The sequence below is a fragment of the Larimichthys crocea genome, chromosome XV, assembly GCF_000972845.2.
Source record: "Larimichthys crocea isolate SSNF chromosome XV, L_crocea_2.0, whole genome shotgun sequence".
In the NCBI taxonomy this organism is placed as follows: Eukaryota; Metazoa; Chordata; class Actinopteri; family Sciaenidae; genus Larimichthys; species Larimichthys crocea.
The window spans coordinates 5,703,722-5,724,705 of NC_040025.1; the positions used below are offsets into that span (position 1 = coordinate 5,703,722).

Sequence of the window (20,984 nt, forward strand, 5' to 3'; positions counted from 1 at the left end):
GCCATGCCGTGCTGAACGTGCAGCTAGCTGTCCAAGTGATCAGTTGGTAACCGTGGCAACCAAAGTCGACGACGACTCCACACTCTTTGCTGCACAGTCCAAACGAGTCACTTGCTTGATGCGTACGCGTTGTTACACACAACGCATGCACATCAGCACACACCTCAGTAAACCAAATATTATGTTAATTCATATTTTGGTTTCCTCGTGATGCTTGAATCAGAAGATTTGAAGAAGACAAAGTTTAAAAAAAAAAACAAAACAAAAAAAAACGTTAAGCTACATAAAAGTTGGTGGGACGGATCTACGGTCATTCAAAAGTGGGTGTGTCATGACACACCTGACACACCCACTATCTGCGCCCCTGGCAGCTTCACTCTCTGTGTCTACAGGATGTGTTCAGGCATAAACCCATCGGAACCCAACACACAATTTACCTCTGATTCCCTTTGTTTTCTGGCTGTGCTCTGTGACTTACAGAGTTACTTGATGGACATTTGAGGAAACTGCTGCAAACTGTAGCTGCTGTTAGCTAATGCTAGGTCACTTCAGGGCTGTGAGATCACAGCACCGGGTGAGTTTTGGACAAGAGAAAAAATGTGGTTTAGGAGGAGAAGAGTGAGTAGTACAGCTGGTGCATGCCAGAACTGGAGCTGGGTAAGAGGGTAATCAGACTCGGTAGCCTCTATGGACATAATGACAGAGTAGAAGAGACTCAAGAGGGTTGAGTCGTTCATGTTAGAAGAGAAAATGAGAGTGACCATGCAAGAAGCCGCCGGACAAGGGTAAATCTGGGACCGAGTTTTAGTAGTTTAGCTGTAGTTATGTGTGTATCAGACAAAGCATGATGTGCCCAGCAACTTCCATATGAAGAATTGGATTGCCATCTTTGGCAAGTCGTTCCCCAGCCAGAAATTTGAATAGAGAAGTAAAGGCCCTATTCAGAGTCAAAAAAGTTGCCTTTTGGACAGCAGGACAACCAGGCGAAGACTGAAAGCTGGCATCACAGAGACATCAACAAAGACTGGACAGAGAACATGACAGACTCGTGACAGGTGATCAAAAACATCTCAGACTACAAAGGTGCATCATGTTTGAGGCCATGTTGCCACAATTCGCTCGCTTTGATCGCCTCAAAAAGTCAGGTGTCAAGTCTTCTCCGCTTCCAGAGGATCACCTGCTGTCAGTATCCAAAATTTAAAAAAAAAATCCTGTGACTGTGAATTAATTTGCTGGCCTGATATATCCCTGTCTGTGGACTAAACACATGTGCCAACCAGTTGGTCAATGTCATCACTGAAATCATCACTGTGACAGCAGAGTGTTCCCACCTGATTCAGCCACTTCATCAGCCACAATCTCTACAGTGTCTAAACAATTACTACCCTGTGGCACTCAATTCCCATTCTGATGAAGTGCCACCCCAGCCTGTCAGGACCCAAACCAGTTCGCATCAGTCCTCTTCCTCAGTCCTCACACACCTTGAAAATACCTACATGTTGAATTTCAGCTCAGCATTCAACACAGTCTCCTTTGGGTTATACCCTCCAGAGACGGAACAACTGACTCAATGTACCCTGCTCAATGTCAGCAAAACCAAGGAACCAAGGATTGTTAACTTTAGGGAAAAGGAGGCCAAAACACAGACCCTTGTTTAAAAAGGTAGAGCTGAGGTGGGGCAGATTAACAGGTTCACACAGAACCTGTCATGTTTTTCTCACATCTCCACCCTGGTCAGCTCAGAAGCTCAGAAATGACTTTTTTCCTTAATGGCACTTGAGAAAGTAAAATTCCTATTCTGAGTTCTTGTTAACTTCTACAGATGGAAAGCATCCTGGTTGGACATATAACAAACATGGGGTGTGCACGTCCCAGGACAGAAGAACTCTGCAGCAAGTAATTAAAACCACTCAGAAGATCATTGGTACTCCTTTACCGAGCATAAGATACAACGGTGGACTCGAAAAAATAGCACGAGCTATGTGGTGGGACACCAATGTGCAGGATGTGAAGATGCATTTACAGTGAAACGACTTGGTAAGGGTTAGGGTTTGCACACTCTTCATCCACTTTTGAACTGTATAACTTCTGTATATATAATTTTTGATTTGTTTTTACGAGTTGCTTAAAGGAAACTACCAACTCAGTTTCATTACACACCGACACAATTACTGTATATTCTTGTATATCGTTGACACTAGATGTTTTTTCCTTCAAGTCAACAAAGCATTGGTTATGTACAATGACGATTTGAGATGTCTATAACATTCAGAGAGTGCTATCGTGCTGTTCAGTCTGTATTCCACTTGGAAAGTGAAAGTTTCAGATAGAATACAGAAGCTACACTCTCAGAAAAACTGGTTCTTGTGTTGACCCTTTGCAGCAACTGGTTCTTTGAAGAACACATGGGTAAAGGATTCCTCGTAGAACCAAAAAAGGTCTGCCTATGGCATGACCATCAACTCAAACCTTAACTCATGTTATCCCAATATCACTATGCTGTTCATAGTCAATAGAAGGGCAACAAATGTTCAGAAGGTTTACACTCACAGCGCAGTAAGCTTGTCTTGTAAACTCACTACTCTAAACATTTATTCATAACATCCACATTGCCTCATGCTCTCTGGAGAGCACTACTGTATTATTATCACTGCAGAAAAATAAATACAAATACAAAATTTTACTAAAACAAACCAGCAGTATAATGAAAATGAATTTTGATGTCAGTCCATCCTAAATTAAATTCTAAATTCTGGTGTGTGAGGAGACGCACACACCTTTGTGGTTTGTGTGTTTGATTGGCTGAATAGGCAGTGTGTTTACAGTAACAACATGTTAGCAGAAGATGTATGAATTTCCGTTCCCACATTTACATACACTCGGTCCATCCGTCATACAGAGTAGAAGAAAGAGGCTTCCCAAGCTCTAACATCCATTTACTGAAATGGTGTCTGTTTGATTTAATTAGGGAAACAGTATATAGTTTGGAAGGGTTAATCGTTAGAGGAGAGAGAGAGAGAGAGAGAGAGAGAGAGAGAGAGAGAGGATGATTCATGTTAAATGAAGGCAATCTAATCAGGAAGATGTATCTGCCTGTCTCCTTTGTCAGACCTTTTTAACTGATGACCCTTTAAATGATGGCTACAGCCATCGTTTGTGTTTGTGCGTACAAAGGGTCTGTGTGTGTAAATGGTCATGCATGTAAAGGTCTATATGAATGTGCATTTGTACACATCACATCAGTGCATTTCTGCACAGATCAAGTGAGCAAACAAACTTCTGAAGGAGATGAGAGGCTTCGAAGAATCATTACTCACTCGGACCAGTCAGAGATGTAGCAAAACATGAGGCGGCGAGCGTGATAGGGCAGCCAGCAGACCACAAAGGCAATGACCACTGCGCCTGGACACAAGGGAGAGAGAGAGATAGCATCAGGAGCCGGTAAGAAGACAAAAAATACAGGAGACAGAGCAATATACACAAACAAATATAACATTGTTGCAGAAAGTGGCTTATTTGTGCACAATGTTTGAAGATTATTATGTGACTGTCTGAGATTCAGACTTGACAAATACAATAACTATATATTTGTATTGCGAACACAAGAATGGAAAGAAAACCAGCAAAATACTTTGAATCGCAGCCACATGAATAGGAGTGAAGTTGTAGATACAGTGCCGAGAAAACAAGAGTGAACCCTTTGGAATTCTTTTCTCAGCTTTATTCAAATTGTGGATGATGAGGATCTACTTCAGTCAGTGTTTCTACATGTTACCTGTTGTTTAGTGACTTCAAATTTGCAGAAATGGCTTCCTTCAAATTTGAGTGAACTCCAAAAATGTTTTTTTTCTCTGATCAACACTTCCAAACTCATTACATTCACTAATTACTGACTTAAATTAGCTTTTGTTGAGGTGATCAGTCTTACTTCCCAACTGTCTCCCGACTGAAACGTTTTGACTTTTCTAATGATGTATCAGTGACTTTGGCCCCTGGCAAATTGACATCATTAAACATTGTTGAATTCGCTATTAGCAGTTGATGTTAAAAATGGACACAGCGACATCTTTAGAAACGATAAGTCACACTGAATCAGATAATATCCCTTAGATGTCAGTGTAGCTCTACTGCTGCAGCTTTAACTACTGACCATGTTGGTGACCGGGTTATGCACCTGTCACTTTGTCCTTTTGTCATGTTGTGTATATAATGAGAGCAAACCAAAATGACAAAGTTGGTCTGAAGTGTTTGAAGTTGGTTTTAAATGTGTTTGAAAAAATATGAGAGAGCTGCAAACACAAAGCTGGCACACAAAGACAAGACCTCTTGTTCATTTTGCTACACTTTTGAGATGGCCCCAAACTTTCCATCTATTGCAGGGTAAAAATATCATCATATTGGAGACCCCACCACCATTGATCAGCAGATGATGACAGCAATGACAGTATAAAGAATGGACAGAACATGAGTGCCATAACCCATAGGTTTCATTTTGTAGCCGAAAATATGTGAAGCTTTCCGCCGCCATGTTGGTTGTACTGCAACTTCCGCCTCCCAGCTAATCTGAATATCAGCAAAGATTTGGATCACAGGCATGATGCTATGCTGTAAACATGTTTATTTCTGCTGTGACATGTAGGTGGATGGCTGGTGTTTTTCTTCTCTTTTGTCTACTATTACACTTATCCATACTGTTGTGATTGAGTTTACATGCCAGTACACTGCACCAGAGGACTGCAGGTGAAACTGTCCTGCAGGATTTTATAAGCTGAGCTCAGTCCTCCCTAATGCCTCTTCTGTCAATACAGTTTTCGTCACAACAGCCACTTGTCACTACATTTATTATATTTCTCTTGGAAAATTGGATTCACCTTGCCTCTGGAAGAATTCACATCAAAATAGCTAATTTAGCTCTCGTTTGAAACCTTGGCTGTGGTGTTGAATAACGCTGTCTGCAAAAAAAGATGAATTCTATAAATCAAATCCATGTTATCTATAACCAAACTGCAGTCTTTACAGTGGTGCTTTAGTCCAGGTTACCTGCTCTGCAAGAGGAAACTTTCTGATACTATTCTGAAAAAAAAGTCTTCTAGGTTGCACACTCAGCATTCAGCCAAACTTGGGCTATTCATCTCCCTTGCCATAGGCTCAGATTTAATCAAGACAGAAGCTTTAAATAAGTCAGCTCCCCTCCCACAGCCTTCCAAACACCTATAGGAAGTAAATATCCAAAGGCAATCTGTAATGGCATTAAACCATGGGATACGTAACAGAAGCTACAGATTAAGGAGAATTACTAAAATCTAGTTTGGAGAAGTTAGAAGAAAGTTTCTTCGAGAAGTTTGGTGATGCCTGCGGTCCTTTGCAAAGATTTAGGTATAATTACTGTTGTTCAGAAGTACTGTGTTTGCTGAGAAGATCTGATTTTCTTTTCAAAAGTTTATCTTACTTCAGAAGTACAAATTAAACTCATTGTTCCGCTATTTGCTAAAATCGTGATTACAAAATTACAAATTTGGATGCTTGTGAGGGGACAATGCATTAACATAGGTCCATCTGTGGTGTAGTGCAGTGTATATATACAGTAACTATATGAAGTACTTATTTTTTAGGCTGTATTGAGTATACCCACTTCTAAAACCTCTTCCATGTCCATCATTTAGCTATATCCAGTAAGCTAATTGTGTTTTCTTCTGATTGTGAAGATATGGAATAGTTTAAGAATAAGAAATATTCAAAATGTATAATTATGGGATTGTCTCACCTGTGTTCTCTTGATTTCATAATTGTCCTCACTCCCTCAAGTCAAGCAGCAATGTTCAAATGTTCATGTCAGTGTTTATAAACGTGTTATATTTGCTTTAAATAAGATTTGGGGCATAAAGGAAGAGAACATCCACTGCAGACACCACCACACCACTTTTTCTTCTACTTATCCATCAAGGCTCCGTGTTAAGATCTCCTCAGGTGGTGAAGTACAGCTTAGGTATTCTTCGGGCAACACTTAAGTGCACTCAAGAATGACTCTCAGCCCACAGTGTCTCTAAGGTCATGTTCACACCAAGTCAGGTGTTACAGCGATTAGTTGCAGTGTTGTGTGGAGGTGTTTAAGGGTGTGAGTATGTGGTCATGTTCATGCTGAACATTACAATCAGAAAATAACTTTTTATTTCTCTGATGCCTTCCCTCTCTCTTATTCACTGTCTCTGATGCTTGACCACCATTGTCTCTCTGTCTCTTCCTTCTCAAGCAAATGAACACAAACCAAACAAAGCCTCTTGGCGTCGATATTTTGCGGTCTGAACTGCAAGCTAGACACAGATGTAGAAGCTAGGTATATGAAATCAACCAAGCGTAGACACATGCTGTGTTTTTATTCCACATACCCAGTGGCCCCCACTGCTGCAGGCTAAAACGGCTGTCCCAATTCAGATGATTGGCAGGTCTTGTGTTTTCCCCGCAACACTTGATTTGGTTTGAATTGGGCCTAACACTTGGCACTGATTGTTTTTCTATTTCGTGGTGCATGTACAAATGTACACTGTGAACATCCATCTATGTCCTTGAACTATAGAACATCAACAGGAACACTTACAGTACAGGAATGCTTAAATACATGTGGGTGTGTGTGTGTGTGTGTGTGTGTGTGTGTGTGTGTGTGTGCGTGCACTACACCCACTATCAATAAGTCAGCAGCAGACAGGGTTGTCATTTGTTTGGATTCTATTCCAGAGTGGCAGCTCTGGATTGGACTTTCTGCCCATCGCCATTTGTTATTTTCAGTCAGTCCCTATTGGTAACCCAGTCATCACACACACACAACCATTTATCAGAAACAGTCATTTTGAATCCAATCTACCCTGCCCCAGCTCTTTTAAAATATGGCTTTGTACTGTACATTTTAACCATGAGCTGCAAGTGACAATTAAACTAAAATGTTTACCTTGGTTTCAAAACACCATTAGTAATGTTATGGATGTTTTTACCAATGTGTCCTTGTGTAAGCATACTGTACAGGCAAAGTGATAGACGTTCATCCCACCAGTGTCACTGTTGAGTTATTAGGGGTTCGTCTGCCTGAACTCGACCAGGCTTGGCACAGAGGATGCAGGAGTCAACTTGGTTTAACTCATCCTTAACACCGGAGCATCCCAGAGCTGTGTTTTGAGCACTCAACTGCACAGCCTCTATACACAAAACTGTGTAGCCTAAAAAACTTTAAATTAAATTAAACATTGCAGTTCAGCATTTAACATCATTATTTCCTCCAGGCTGATCACAAAACCTGGGGATTAACACCTCACTGTGCATGTGGACCCTTGACTTCCTGACAGGTAGACCCCAAGTGTTGTGGACAGACCTCATCTACACTCATCTTTTACTGGAAACATTGAAAAGGATCTGAAGGTAGAAGAATGCGTATTACGTGGAACATGACAGAGGGCCTGACCTGGACGCAACAATTTCAAAGGCAAGACAACTTCAACATTTTGGAAAAGACATTCTCTCTCTGTTGGTTGCCTAAAAACCTACATTTCTCGAAATTTTGCCTTTATTTTATGTGTAATGTCATTAAATAAATGTCCTTCCTAATGAATGCATATGGAAAATGTCCCACCTCTTAATACCTGAAATCAAAATGGTTGTAAATAGACTTTATATGTGATGTATTTATAAAACTCTTTTCTGGACCACTCAAATTGATTTTTCAACACAGTCACATATTTTTCATACACTGATGGTAAAGGCTCATCAGGAGTGCTGTAGCGCTTCCTATCCAAAGTGCTCACACTGACACACACACTCACAGGATAACACTGAGTTTCCAAATAAATCAACCAGGGACCCTCTGATTACTGGACAACCCACTCTACCACCTGAGCCATAGCTTCCCCAAATGCATTAATTTACAGGGTGTCAGTCAGATGGGAAGAAATGCACTTAACCACTGATGCATTTTGTGATTAAGACTGATAAACGTTCTGTATTTGTGGGTTAAAGTAAAGACACCTTAGTGCTACATCTCTGAATAAAGACTGTTGCAAAAAGAAGAGCCTATTGTTAAAAAGCTGTTAATGCAATTATATGTTCTATTACCATTCCATCTAGTGTGCACAACAAGTGACATAAATAATTTAACCTTTAAGACAGACCTGAGAGGGACCTCATATGAGCTACTCATAAGAGCCCAGTTTGAGCAGAACTCGAGTCTCACCCTTGAGTGATTTGTTTGTTTAAGGCTTGAATTACCGGTAATCATGGTTTTTGAGAAATATCAAGTACTGCCGGGCAAGGCAGCGAACATCTAAATGCTTCCAGGGCAGTCCATCTCAACATATGCATGTCTATAAGCCATGTTTGTGTGTGGTTAAAAAAATATTTTCTCATTGTGGGATTAATACAGTAAATGTCTTTCTTCTGAATGTGATAAACCTTCAAAGAAAAGGTCATTGTCTGTTCCTTTGCTGTATGAGAAAATTTTCAAATGACCCCACAGCTGTGTGACACAGCTAAGTCTGGGGCTATGTCTGGAAACCATGACTCACCAACTTTAATTAACGTTGGCCATATCTGTAGTTTTATGGTGCAGAAAAATAATTAATAATGGCTGGTGTCGATTTGCCAAACAGCGGAACAAAGAAAGGCTTATTATGACAAACAGCTTTTTCATGCTGTGGGAAATTCATTCAAATTTGAAACATTATGACACATGCACACACAAACACACACATAAAGAGCAAGTCTGATTGAGTTAAAAAAAGGACAGAGGAGATAGAATGGATGAATTAAATTGTGCCCCATTCTTGTCACAGCCTCAGTCCTCCTTCATAATTGATGAGCACAGCACATGAGGCACATTACAGTGTCACTCTAAATTACATCTGTGTGATAAAAATGGCAATCGTACAGAGTTGTATAACAAATCATTTTAAAATCCTTTTTATGTCATTAAAATTGTCTGGCACTGGCAATGACTGCTGTGATTGGGACTCATCTGTCCGCTACATCCTACTTGATCCAGTTAAGCCAAAAAAAATTAGCATGACATAGGTCAGTACAATAAAACTGGAATTATTATAGTAAGACATTATGTGTTTTCTTATGAATCCCTAATGAAACGGCAAAAATGTCAAACTATGAGAGTTAATCACACATAATTAACAGGGCTCAACGCTTTGGTTTAAAAAAATTTTTGGTTGCAGAAAATGAAAATATGATTGAAATTATGACATAAAAGAACATTTAAAAACTTTATTATTTATGTTTCGATCTGATACTTTACAGAATTCGATCAGGATTAGTTTCTTTTGTGGCAGAAGTACCAGCAGTGCAGCTGAGAGACAGATAAAAGTAATGGTTCTGGTTCTGATTTTAACAACAATATTTACTTATCACTGATGCCACAATTCTTTTAAATATAATTATTTTGCGGTGCACGTTTTTCTGTTCTTTTGTTTTTATATGTTAAAAAGTGGATGGTATTGATTGATTGAGACTATAAGTTGATAACCAATTTCACAGAATGGTTGCCAACAGCAACCTGCTAACGGTCAGTGAAAGGTTAAATACAAAAAGAATCATTATACAGTAACATGTAAGTATGTACATGATTTATGTTTTTTCTATGCTGTGCATGTTTTTCTTCATATCAATACTTGCCCTTGCCTATTTCAGTTAGTTTCCAACATGTCGCCTATATTTCTATTAGCATTAATATCCCTCATTTCATAATTTTATATGTGCATTGAAATCATGTCTCTTTATATTGAATGTTTTAAATAACAGTGCACTATAATGGTAAATAGAGGGTTCATGTTTTTTTCTTTTTCTTATTGTCTTACATATTTATACATAAACCTCAATAAACTCAATAAAACCATCATCTTCATCATCATGAGCAGGTAGAGGTGTCAGTAAACAGCAGTTAATGAATACCAGCTCTGTCAGTTGATTACTGGCATGCGGTTAGGCTTATAACATTTGCAGAGTGTTGTGTGAGGAGGGCCGGGTGGATCAGAGGGCCAGGGCGGCTGCTTGCCGACAGACAGCTGCTAGGCGCCGTCGAGCTCTGGATGAGAGAGCCAAGGGCAGAGCCGGAGTTTCTGAAGGAATAAACACTAGATTCTACTCTGATCTGGAATCGTTTACCCACTGGAGAATAGCTCTGTTTATTTTTTAAGAAAGTGATTGATGAAAACAGGAGGAGAAGCTGTGAAGCTGTCTGTCTGGCTTCCTAAACTACAGAGAGTTCATCTGTAAAACACACAGCAAAAATAAATCCTGCGATGCAGTGTTGACTGAGGCGCCTGGGACCACACCACAGCCAGAGGTTTGAGCCAGAAGAGATTTGCTGAATATTTGCTACCTAAGGAGGCTCTATGCTGATTGATCTTGGGCTTGACTTGCCTCTGGTCTTGGCACACCTGGGTTTTATTCACTGTTAATTCCTGACGCCTCTCCTCTCCTGATTATGGTTTTAAACAAAAACTTGAAACAGGCAGCTATATTTATATGGAGTAAGTATTTTTTTTTAGTAACATGACTGCAGCATATGTGCAGATCACTGGCAATTTGGATCATTTAAGATAATGTGTCTTTATTATATCACTGAAGTGTGCTTGCATGAGAATGTGCCTGTAAATAAATGCTCACTGAGTGTGATGTCAGTTTCCCCTGCTGTGTGGTGACATGGACACAAATTGTTGAGGACACGCTAAAAGGTGCGCATCACAGACCCTTGAAAGTTTTAAAAAAGGACATAAAACTTTCATTTTTTCCAAATCATATTGTTTTTAACCTAATTTCTTTTGTTGTGATATACAGTATTTGTTGCTTTGTCTGCGTGTATTACGTGTGTGTATTGTAGCACTTTGAGATTTGCTTCAAATGTAAAGTGCATTATAAATTAAATCTATTAATATTATTATTATTAAAATGTCTTTACTGGTGCTGTAGCAAAACACTGATGACCTTTGACCATGCAGCAACCTCCATGGCTGTGAAGTGAAGTCTATGTCAATTTATGCAGAACTAAGTGTGGCCACTTTGATTGACAAGTGGGTGCGGTTAGAGGTGGCTTGTTTGAGCACTCAGGCGTTATTCACCCGGCTCAAGTCCATCAATGAGAGTAGATTAGCCAGGAGGCCAGGGCCAGCTGAGATCCCCAACATTCAGAAACCTGTTGGTGATGTCTACGGCTTTGTAAAGAGCTTTAAACACTCAAGGCTTTTACACTACGTCTCATATCTCTCATACACCGATGGCGCAGCCTTCTCGAGCAATTTGGGGTTCGGCATCTTGCCCAAGGACACTTTGTCATGCAGACTGGAGGAGTTGGGGATTGAACCACCAACCATCTGATTAGTGGATAAACCGCTCTACCTCCTGAGCCCCTGTGTATGTGAGTGTGTGTGGGGGAATGTGCACTTACGTAGAACAATAACTCCATGGCGAAGCGACTGAGCACGGTTGGGCTCCACGGTGACATTCAGAATGGTGGGATTTCCCCCAACGATGCAGACACGGTTGTCTTGCTCGGCCTCGCGGAACATTCGCAGCAGCTGATTGGCTATGACTCCGTTCAGTGCAGATATGACCACCATGGGTATCACAAAGGACAGAAAGGCATTTACCTGTTCAGAGGAAACACAGAAGGCCATAAACATGTTAGAGAGCTGAAAACACTGGTCAGAAAATATCGTATCCAAGATTTCTTTTTAACAGTCACCTTTTATATGATCGGTTTCCAATCTGTTGGATTGGATCCCACTAAGATGATTTCAAGATATAATGAGATGGTGAAGAACAGACACGAAAATAAATCATGTTATAAATGACTGGATAATTCTGCAGCTGTGGCTCAAGAGTTAATGAGTGGATCATCTGCTGGTTATAGTGTTCTGGATTTTACCCCTATTACTCTTGCACACATGTTGCATGACACCTAACCCTTAGGCCAACACCTTCCATGACAGCTAACTGAACAAGAAGTCAAAAGTAGGGCTGCAAGTAATGATTGTTGTCATGATTGATTCATCTGCTCATTTTCTTTATTATTTTGTTTGTACGATGTAAAATATGCCAATCACAATTTCCCACAGCCTAATGACAACATCAGATGTCCAACTAATAGTCCGAAACAACAGAATATTATACAAAATGATTATATTATACTATTAGAGATCACTGCAGACCAATGAAAGGATAAAGAATGGACAGAGCCGAAGTGCCATTTTGAAGCCATGTTGGATGTACTGCTCCTTCCACCTCCCGGCTAATCTAAATATTGTTTAAAACTTGGATCATCAGCTTAAACCGCGGACAAAATGATGATGGTGCCCTAATAAGCCATCTGTAACGGGACTTATATGTCAGTCAAGCGTCCACGCTGTTAATTCTGCTTACATTTAAGTCTTAATATAATTTGAACAGGTGAGTTCCATAAAGATTCACCCTCAGTACAGTTGTCATGAATAGGATCATTTTAAATTTTAAAACTGTTGTTTGTACCAGGTACATATTCATTTCTGCTGTGAAGCTAGACATTTTAATATAGGTGTTTATGGAGACTGACTCACTTCTGCAGCCAGTCTCAAGCAGCCACTTGGGGAAGTACAGATTTTAGCACTTCCACACTGGCTTCATTTCCCAGCACCGGATGGTGCGGCTTGCTACAGACTCATCATTTATAACACTGCATGCTAAAACAGACAGACAGAAGAATAGATTGTTCCCACAGACCATCACTCTGATGAACAGTCAGTCACATGGTGTCACATGACAAACTGTGTTCCTTACACTAAAACATTCACATTTCAAATTATAAACTGTATGATTTAAAATATATATTTAAGTAAACTCACACTGTGCTCATCTGTAAATCCTACATCCCATAAACACCCACTCCATGTATATGAAGCAATACTACTTCATCCTTTCAGTATTGGAATTTGTTGTTGGTATTTATATTATATTTATATACACACATAAAACTCATCCAGTTGTAGCTTTGTTGTCCTTGTTTTTTATCAATATGTCTCTTTCTCTCTTCTTTTAAGTTGTTCTGTGTTTAACATTAAGAGCAACTTGAGTCAGATTCCTTAAATGTGTGTTCATATTTGGCCAATAAATCCATAAGATAAAAACATAAATAATGCAGCAGATCTGTACAATTCAGAACCTGAAACTAGATGAGTATAAAGTGTAAGTGTAATTTTTTTGTTTCTGCTTGAATAATTACTCAAATGATTACACTCTTTCAGCTCGAGTGACACGTGTGCGTGACTTTGAATAGATAATATGGGTTTGTTTAGTAATGATGTCCTCATTCAGAATTAATAAAACTAAAAGCTCTGTTACATCTTGGAAAATCCATTAGGAAATGTGGACCCCCGGTGAGAGAGAGAGAGATAACAGACAGAGTATTAGGAGTGGCAGAGGAAAACAAGAAGGAGAGGACACGAGAGGTAAGGGAGAACAGGGCGACAGTCAGATGAATCACAGACGTACTTGTGAGAGTAAATAGGGGCTGCAGCAAAAACAAATTGTGTGGCCCACTTTTTGTGCATGCATTTTACATTCAATGAAATGCAGTCATCCTTTCATTAAATTAATTCAGCAGACATATGAATCAAAAGCTTTTCCGCTCTTGATTCGTTTTCCTGGGAAATGATTGATGATGAAAACACATCAACTCCACAGTCATTTCCATGCAATTCAAAAGTTCCAGTGAGACACACTCAAAGACCGTCGAGTGTTTTTGGAAATCACATTTCACATTTTGAATGACAACTTTGATGAAATTCGGAATGCAAAGTTTGACACAAATCATTTTCTTCACAAGGAGCTGCCCCGCTGCTGACAGAACTTAAAAGAAGGAGAAGAAAGTGAGCAGTGAAGATTAATGACAGAGGAGAACAGAGCGAGAGTGGAGAGGGAAAAAAATGAAGAGAGAGGAGGTGCTGCTTGACAGCACTTATCACAGCTTACAGAGAGTAGCTCTTCGTGTTGGAGCTACTCTATGACTGTTTGGAGAAAATGTGAGAAAATATGCACGGGTGTTAATTTGTGTCGATATTTGCTCAATGTGCAACTGCAATATTGCATCAACTACTCCCTGAAGCATTCCCACTCAGCCGACACCCGCACACAGACACACACAGATGCAGTGCTGTGTTTTTCCGAAAGACAATCACAGATGAAAAATGTTAATGGTGTTAATGAACAGGCTGTCTGACTTCTGAGGGTCCCCCCCCCTGCCTCGTCGACATTGATGACTGATTAAAATTGAAATAGAGAGCTGAAGAAAAGCAGCAAAGCAAAGAGCAAGTGAGCAGCTGCTGCTCGGGTGGAAGGAGAAAAAAAAAAGACAAGTAGCCAAAAAACTGGCAGAGCTAATGTGGATAATTAGGACTGCAAAGAAAGTGAGATACTGGATAACAATGATTGTAGGGAAGAAGCTCACACAGAGATGGTTCTTTTTTTGACTTGTGCACAGAAGGAAACTCTACGTGTATAATTATAACATCTTAAAATGAATGTAGCTTTGTAAAGACAACAGGGTTTTTACAGCCCCTTCACTGACTGCTGCCAGGCCTTCAGGTGTGTACAATATATAACTCTTATCAAGTGTTCCAAAGCCATTTTTCTAATTTATCTCCTTGTCACCAGAGATTTACGACTAACTGCTGTCCCACTTATCTTTTCTGGGGATGTGACTGAAAGTGGGTGTGATGAGGCAACTTTAAAACCTGATAAGAACACAATATATTTAAAAGGTAAATGAAATGCTGTTTTTTCCCTCTTTGAATTCACTTTAAAAAGGTAACCCCACCCTTACTATGTTTGTTATTGAGTCATATACAGTAGGAAGCAAGTATAACATTGTGTTTTGTCACATTTTTATCAAATGAATTAAACTGGAATTAACTGGAATGCTGGCAAGCAGTTGCTCAATGTGGAAGTGCCAAAAGCTGCCACTTGAGGCCTCAAAACAAGTCTCACAGCAGAAACAAACATGTTTACAGCCTGGTACAAAAAACAGTTTTGGTCTCTATAGCCAATTCATTCATGACAACTGTACTGAGGGTGAATTTTTACAGAATGCAGAATTAACAGCTGTGGCGGCTTGGACACAGACACTGTGCTCATCTGTAACTACTACAATTATTATCAGGATATCATGACACCCCTTGTTCACAACATACTGATATTAATACCACCATCTCTTTCGATGTTGTGAATTATATCTGTGAATATTAACCTCACATCTGCATTTGCTGTAGACTCACACATCCTACCTCTTGATTTAATTGGCTACCTGGGTCAACTGTGACATCCGCGAGCGCTGCGACTCTACACCTTTCACTAAACAGTTGAGATATTTGAACTTTTATGCGCTTCTAAAACCAGAAAAATGCTGCACCACATACATGAGTTTGGCATGAATAACATGCATAAATCCCAAATGCTTTTACACATTTGCACATCTGATTACACACGCATGGATTGAGATACAATCATACTGTCCACACACATTTGTTTTCCTACAATAATGGCCCCCATTCATGGTGAGTAATGAATTATAGGGACAGTAACAGAGTTTCTGGACTGCTGCCTGATTACTGAAGTATACTTGGTGGATCTCATTAACTAATCCGTATCCATCATCATTACCCCGTCACATGTCTGAATGGGTGTTTTATTGGACCGTGCTTTTGAATATGCACAACAGACAAATACTGTAGAAGATAAATATGAGAAAACACAGACACAAACATTTTGTTGACAGGTGGGAAAAAAAGTCAATAAAACTATTAACCCTTTTTTGGGCGAGGAACCATATATGATCACTTCCATGGGTTTTTAAAATGGTGCATCACGTCTCTCAATTAAGGGGCAAAATAACGTGACTTTCTTCAGCCAATCAGCGAATGTCAGGCTATGTCACAGGTAGCGTTGCTATGGCCTCAAATGGATCCTACTTTAATCCTAACCCTAACATTTTTTGCACTGTATCTCGCGCATGATATTTTGAAATTGTCACAAGAAAAAAGTGTCATAAGTTCCATGGTACTGTGCTTGTTCATTTTGGAAATAAATGTTTCACATATTTTTGGGAATTTGTTTTACCCTAGGTGGGCGAGTGTTGCAGCCTAAAACTGAAACTTTTTTAAAAAGTCAAAAAAGAAAAAATGTCTTCTGCTATTCACCAATAACACTCCAGGGTTAGAAGTATTTCAATGAGTACCCTATAAAAGGTTAACTAGTCAAGACTCTTAAGGGACAGTGAGGTCAGAGAATGCGGTGAATCGAAGGTGCAGTGGTTAGTTTTGTTGCCTCACAGCAAAAAGGTTCTGAATTTGAACCCATCCGCCAGCAAGTTTATGGCTCTTCGAACTTTCTGTTTGGAGTTTGCATGTTCTCTCTGGACAGAACTACAGAACCAGTAATATTATGCATTAATTATGTTACGGCTGCCGCCGTTTTGCCCCGGCGCATATGTGTGTGGTGTCTTTCCCGTATGTAAATTCAGGTCTACGGTGGCTGGTAAGGGGTTGGGTCCCTACTAAGAAGATGTGGTCCTGATGGCGCCAATCCCGGAAACCGAGAGGATTGGGATTGGTGCATCGTCCCCTGCATCCTCCCCCGGTCGGCCAATCCGCTGCGCCAAATTGCCCTGGCCCGGGCATTTAAACTGCTGTTTTCAATGTGTGTTTTGTTATTTAGCGTTAGATTTAGATAGTGAGGTTTTTCTTTCTCGTTTGGGTTTTCTAGTTAGATATTATAGGCTCTGTTTAGAGTTCTCTTTTTTGTTATATTTGTTTGTTCGTTTAACAGCACTCGCTCGCCCTTAGTTCCCTTTTTTATATGTCAGTCAAGCGTCCACACTGTTAATTCTGCTTACATTTAAGTCTAAATAATTTGAACGGTGAGTTCCATAAAGATTCACCCTCAGTACAGTTGTCATGAATAGATCATTTTAAATTTTAAAACTGTTGTTTGTACCAGTTACATATTCATTTCTGCTGTACGCTAGACATTTTAATATAGGTGTTTTATGAGAGACTCACTTCTGCAGCCAGTCTCAAGCAGCCACTCGGCGGAATTACAGATTGCGTAGCTACAGACTCATCATTTATAACATGCATGCTAACAGACAGACAGAAGAATAGATTGTTCCCACAGACCATCACTCTGATAACAGTCATCACATGGTGTCACATGACAAACTGGTTCCTGACACTAAAACATTCATTTTCAAATTATAAACTGTAATATGATTTAAAAATATTATTTAAGTAAACTCACACTGTGCTCATCGTATAATCTACACCCATAAACACCCACTCCATGATATGAAGCAATCCTTTTCGTAGGAAATGTGTTGGTATTTATATTATATTTATATACACACATAAAACCTCCAGTTGTAGCTTTGTTGTCCTTGTTTTTTATCAATAATGTCTCTTTCTCTCTTCTTTAAGTTGTTGCTGTGTTTAACATTAGAGCAACTTGAGTCAGATCCCTTAATGTGTGTTCATATTTGGCCAATAAATCCTAAGATAAAAACATAAATAATGCAGCAGATCTGTACAATTCAGAACCTGAAACTAGATGAGTATAAAGTGTGGTAAATTTTTTTGTTTCTGCTTGAATAATTACTCAAATGATTACACTCTCAGCTCGAGTGACATGTGTGCGTGACTTTGAATAGATAATATGGGTTTGTTTTAGCAATGATGTCCGATTCAGAATTAATAAAACAAAAGCTCTGTTACATCTCATCTTGGAAAACCCATTAGGAAATGTGGACCCCCGGGTAGAGAGAGAGAGATAACAGACAAGAGTTGGAGTGGCAAGAGAAAACAAGAAGGGAAGGACACGAGGGTAAGGGAAACAGGGCGACAGTCAGATGAATCACAGACGTACTTGTGAGAGTAAATAGGGGCTGCAGCAAAAACAAATTGTGTGGCCCACTTTTTGTGCATGCATTTTACTTCAATGAAACGCAGTCATCCTTTCATTAAATTAATTCAGCAGACATATGAATCAAAAGCTTTTCCGCTCTTGATTCGTTTTCCTGGGAAATGATTGATGATGAAAACACATCAACCCACAGTCATTTCCATGCAATTCAAAAGTTCCAGTGAGACACACTCAAAGACGCGCGATGTGTTTGTTGGAAATCACATTTAACATTTTGAATGACAACTTGTATGAAATTCGGAATGCAAGTTGACACAAATCATTTTCTTCACAAGGAGCTGCCCCGCTGCTGACAGAACAAAAGAAGGAGAAGAAAGTGAGCAGTGAAGATTAATGACAGAGGAGAACAGAGCGAGAGTGGAGAGGGAAAAAAATGAAGAGAGAGGAGGTGCTGCTTGACATCCTTATCACAGCTTACAGAAGTAGCTCTTCGTGTTGGAGCTACTCTATGACTGTTTGGAGAAAAGGTGAGAAAAATATGCACGGGTGTTAATTGTGTCGATATTGCTCATGTGCAACTGCATATGTGCATCAACACTCCCTGAAGCATTCCCACTCAGCCGACACCACCGCACACAGACACACACAGATGCAGTGCTGTGTTTTTCCGAAAGACAATCACAGATGAAAAATGTTAATGTGTTATGGAACAGGCTGTCTGACTTCTGAGGGTCCCCCCCCTGCCTCGTCGACATTGATGACTGATTAAAATGAAATAGGGAGCTGAAGAAAAGCAGCAAGCAAAGAGCAAGTGAGCAGCTGCTGCTCGGGTGGAAGGAGAAAAAAAAAAGACAAGAGCCAAAAAACTGGCAGAGCTAAGTGTGGTAATTAGGACTGCAAAGAAAGTGAGATACTGGATAACAATGATTGTAGGGAGAAGCTACACAGAGAGGGTTCTTTATTTTGACTTGTGCACAGAAGGAAACTCTACGTGTAAATTATACATCTTAAAATGAATGTAGCTTTGTAAGAACAACAGGGTTTTACAGCCCCTTCACTGACGCTGCCAGGCCTTCAGGTTGTACAAATATATAACTTATCAAGTGTTCCAAAGCCATTTTTCTAATTTATCTCCTTGTCACCAGAGATTTACGACTAACTACTGCTGTCCCACTTATCTTTCTGGGGATGTGACTGAAGTGGGTGTGATGAGACAACTTAAAACCTGATAAGAACACAAATATTTAAAGGTAAATGAAATGTTTTTTTCCCTCTTGAATTCACTTTAAAAAGGTAACCACACACCTTACTATGTTTGTTATTGAGTCATATACAGTAGGAAGCAAGTATAACATGGTGTTTTGTCACATTTTTATCAAATGAATAAACTGGAATAACTGGAATGCTGGCAAGCAGTTGCTCAATGTGGAAGTGCAAAAGCTGCCACTTGAGGCTCTCAAAACAAGTCTCCAGCAAAACAAATGTTTACAGCCTGGTACAAAAATTTTGGTCTCATAGCAATCATTCATGACAACTGTACTGAGGGTGAATTTTTACAGAATCAGAATTAACAGCTGTGGCGGTTGACACAGACACTGTGCTCATCTGACTAACTACAATATTATCAGGATATCATGACCCCCTTGTTCACAACATACTGATATTAACACCTCCTTCGATGTTGGAATTATATCTGTGAATATTCCTCACATCTCATTTGGTGTAGACCACACATCTACTCTTGATTATTGGGCTTACCTGTGTCAACTGTACATCGCGAGGCGGCGACTCTACAACCTTTCACAAAAATTTGAGATATTTGAAACTTTTATGCGCTTCTAAAACCAGAAAAATGCTGCACCACCCATACATGAGTTTGGCATGAATAACGTGCATAAATCCCAATATCAATGCTTTTACACATTTGCACATCTGATTACACACGCATGGATGAGAACAATCATACTGTCCACACACATTTGTTTTCCTACAATAATGGCCCCCATTCATGGTGAGTAATGAATTATAGGGACAGTAACAAGAGTTTCTGGACTGTGCTGCCTGATTACTGAAGTATCCTTGGTGGATCTCATTACTAATCCGTACTCCATCATCATTACCCCGTCACATGTCTGAATGGGTGTTTTATTGGACGTGCTTTTGAATATGCACAACAGACAAATACTGTAGAAGATAATATGAGAAAACACAGACACAAACATTTTGTTGACAGGTGGGAAAAAATCAAAAACTATTAACCCTTTTTGGGCGAGGAACCATATAGATCACTTCCATGGGTTTTTAAAATGGTGCATCATCTCTCATGAAGGGCAAAATAATGTGACTAATCAGCGAATGTCAGGCTACGTCACAGTAGCGTTGCTATGGCCCTAATGGATCCTACTTTAATCCTAACCCTAACATTTTTTGCACTGTATCTCGCGCATGATATTTTGAAATTGTCACAAGAAAAAAGTGTCATAAGTTCCATGGTACTGTGCTTGTTAATTTGGAATAAATGTTCACATTTTTGGGGAATTTGTTTTACCCTAGGTGGGCGAGTGTTGCAGCCTAAAACTGAAACTTTTTTAAAAGTCAAAAAGAAAAAATGTCTTCTGCTTCACCAATAACACTCCAGGGTTAGAAGTATTTCAATGAGTACCCTATAAAGGTTAAACTAGTCAAGACTCTGAAGGGACAGTGAGAGAATGGGTGAACAAGGTGCAGTGGTTAGTTTTGTTGCCTCACGCAATTTGAACCCATCGCCAGCAAGTTCATGGCTCTTCGAACTTTCTGTTTGGAGTTTGCATGTTCTCTCTGGACAGAACTACAGAACCAGACTTTCGCGCGCCGGTCGGCCATATGTGTGTGTGGTGTCTTTCCCGTATGTAAATTCAGGTCTGCGTGGCTGGTAAGGGGTTGGATCCCTACTAAGAAGGTGTGGTCCTGATGGCGCCGATCCCGGAAACGGGATTGGTGTGCGACGTCCCCTGCATCCTCCCCGGCCGGCCAATCCACTGTGCCCAATTGCCCTGGCCCGGGCATTTAAACTGCAG

General features: G+C 39.9%; 1 protein-coding gene across 1 annotated transcript in view; it reads right to left on the reverse strand.

Moving 5' to 3' along the window:
• Nucleotides 1–20,984, reverse strand: part of ntsr1 (neurotensin receptor 1 (high affinity)) — a 63,067-nt gene that overhangs the window by 11,761 nt on the left and 30,322 nt on the right. Inside the window, exons 2-3 of the mRNA XM_010731502.3 lie at nt 11,432–11,633; nt 3,318–3,402 (exon numbers count right to left, since the gene is read on the reverse strand). Of these exons, the coding sequence (XP_010729804.1) occupies nt 3,318–3,402; nt 11,432–11,633 (287 nt within the window). The remainder of the gene's footprint in view (nt 1–3,317; nt 3,403–11,431; nt 11,634–20,984) is intronic.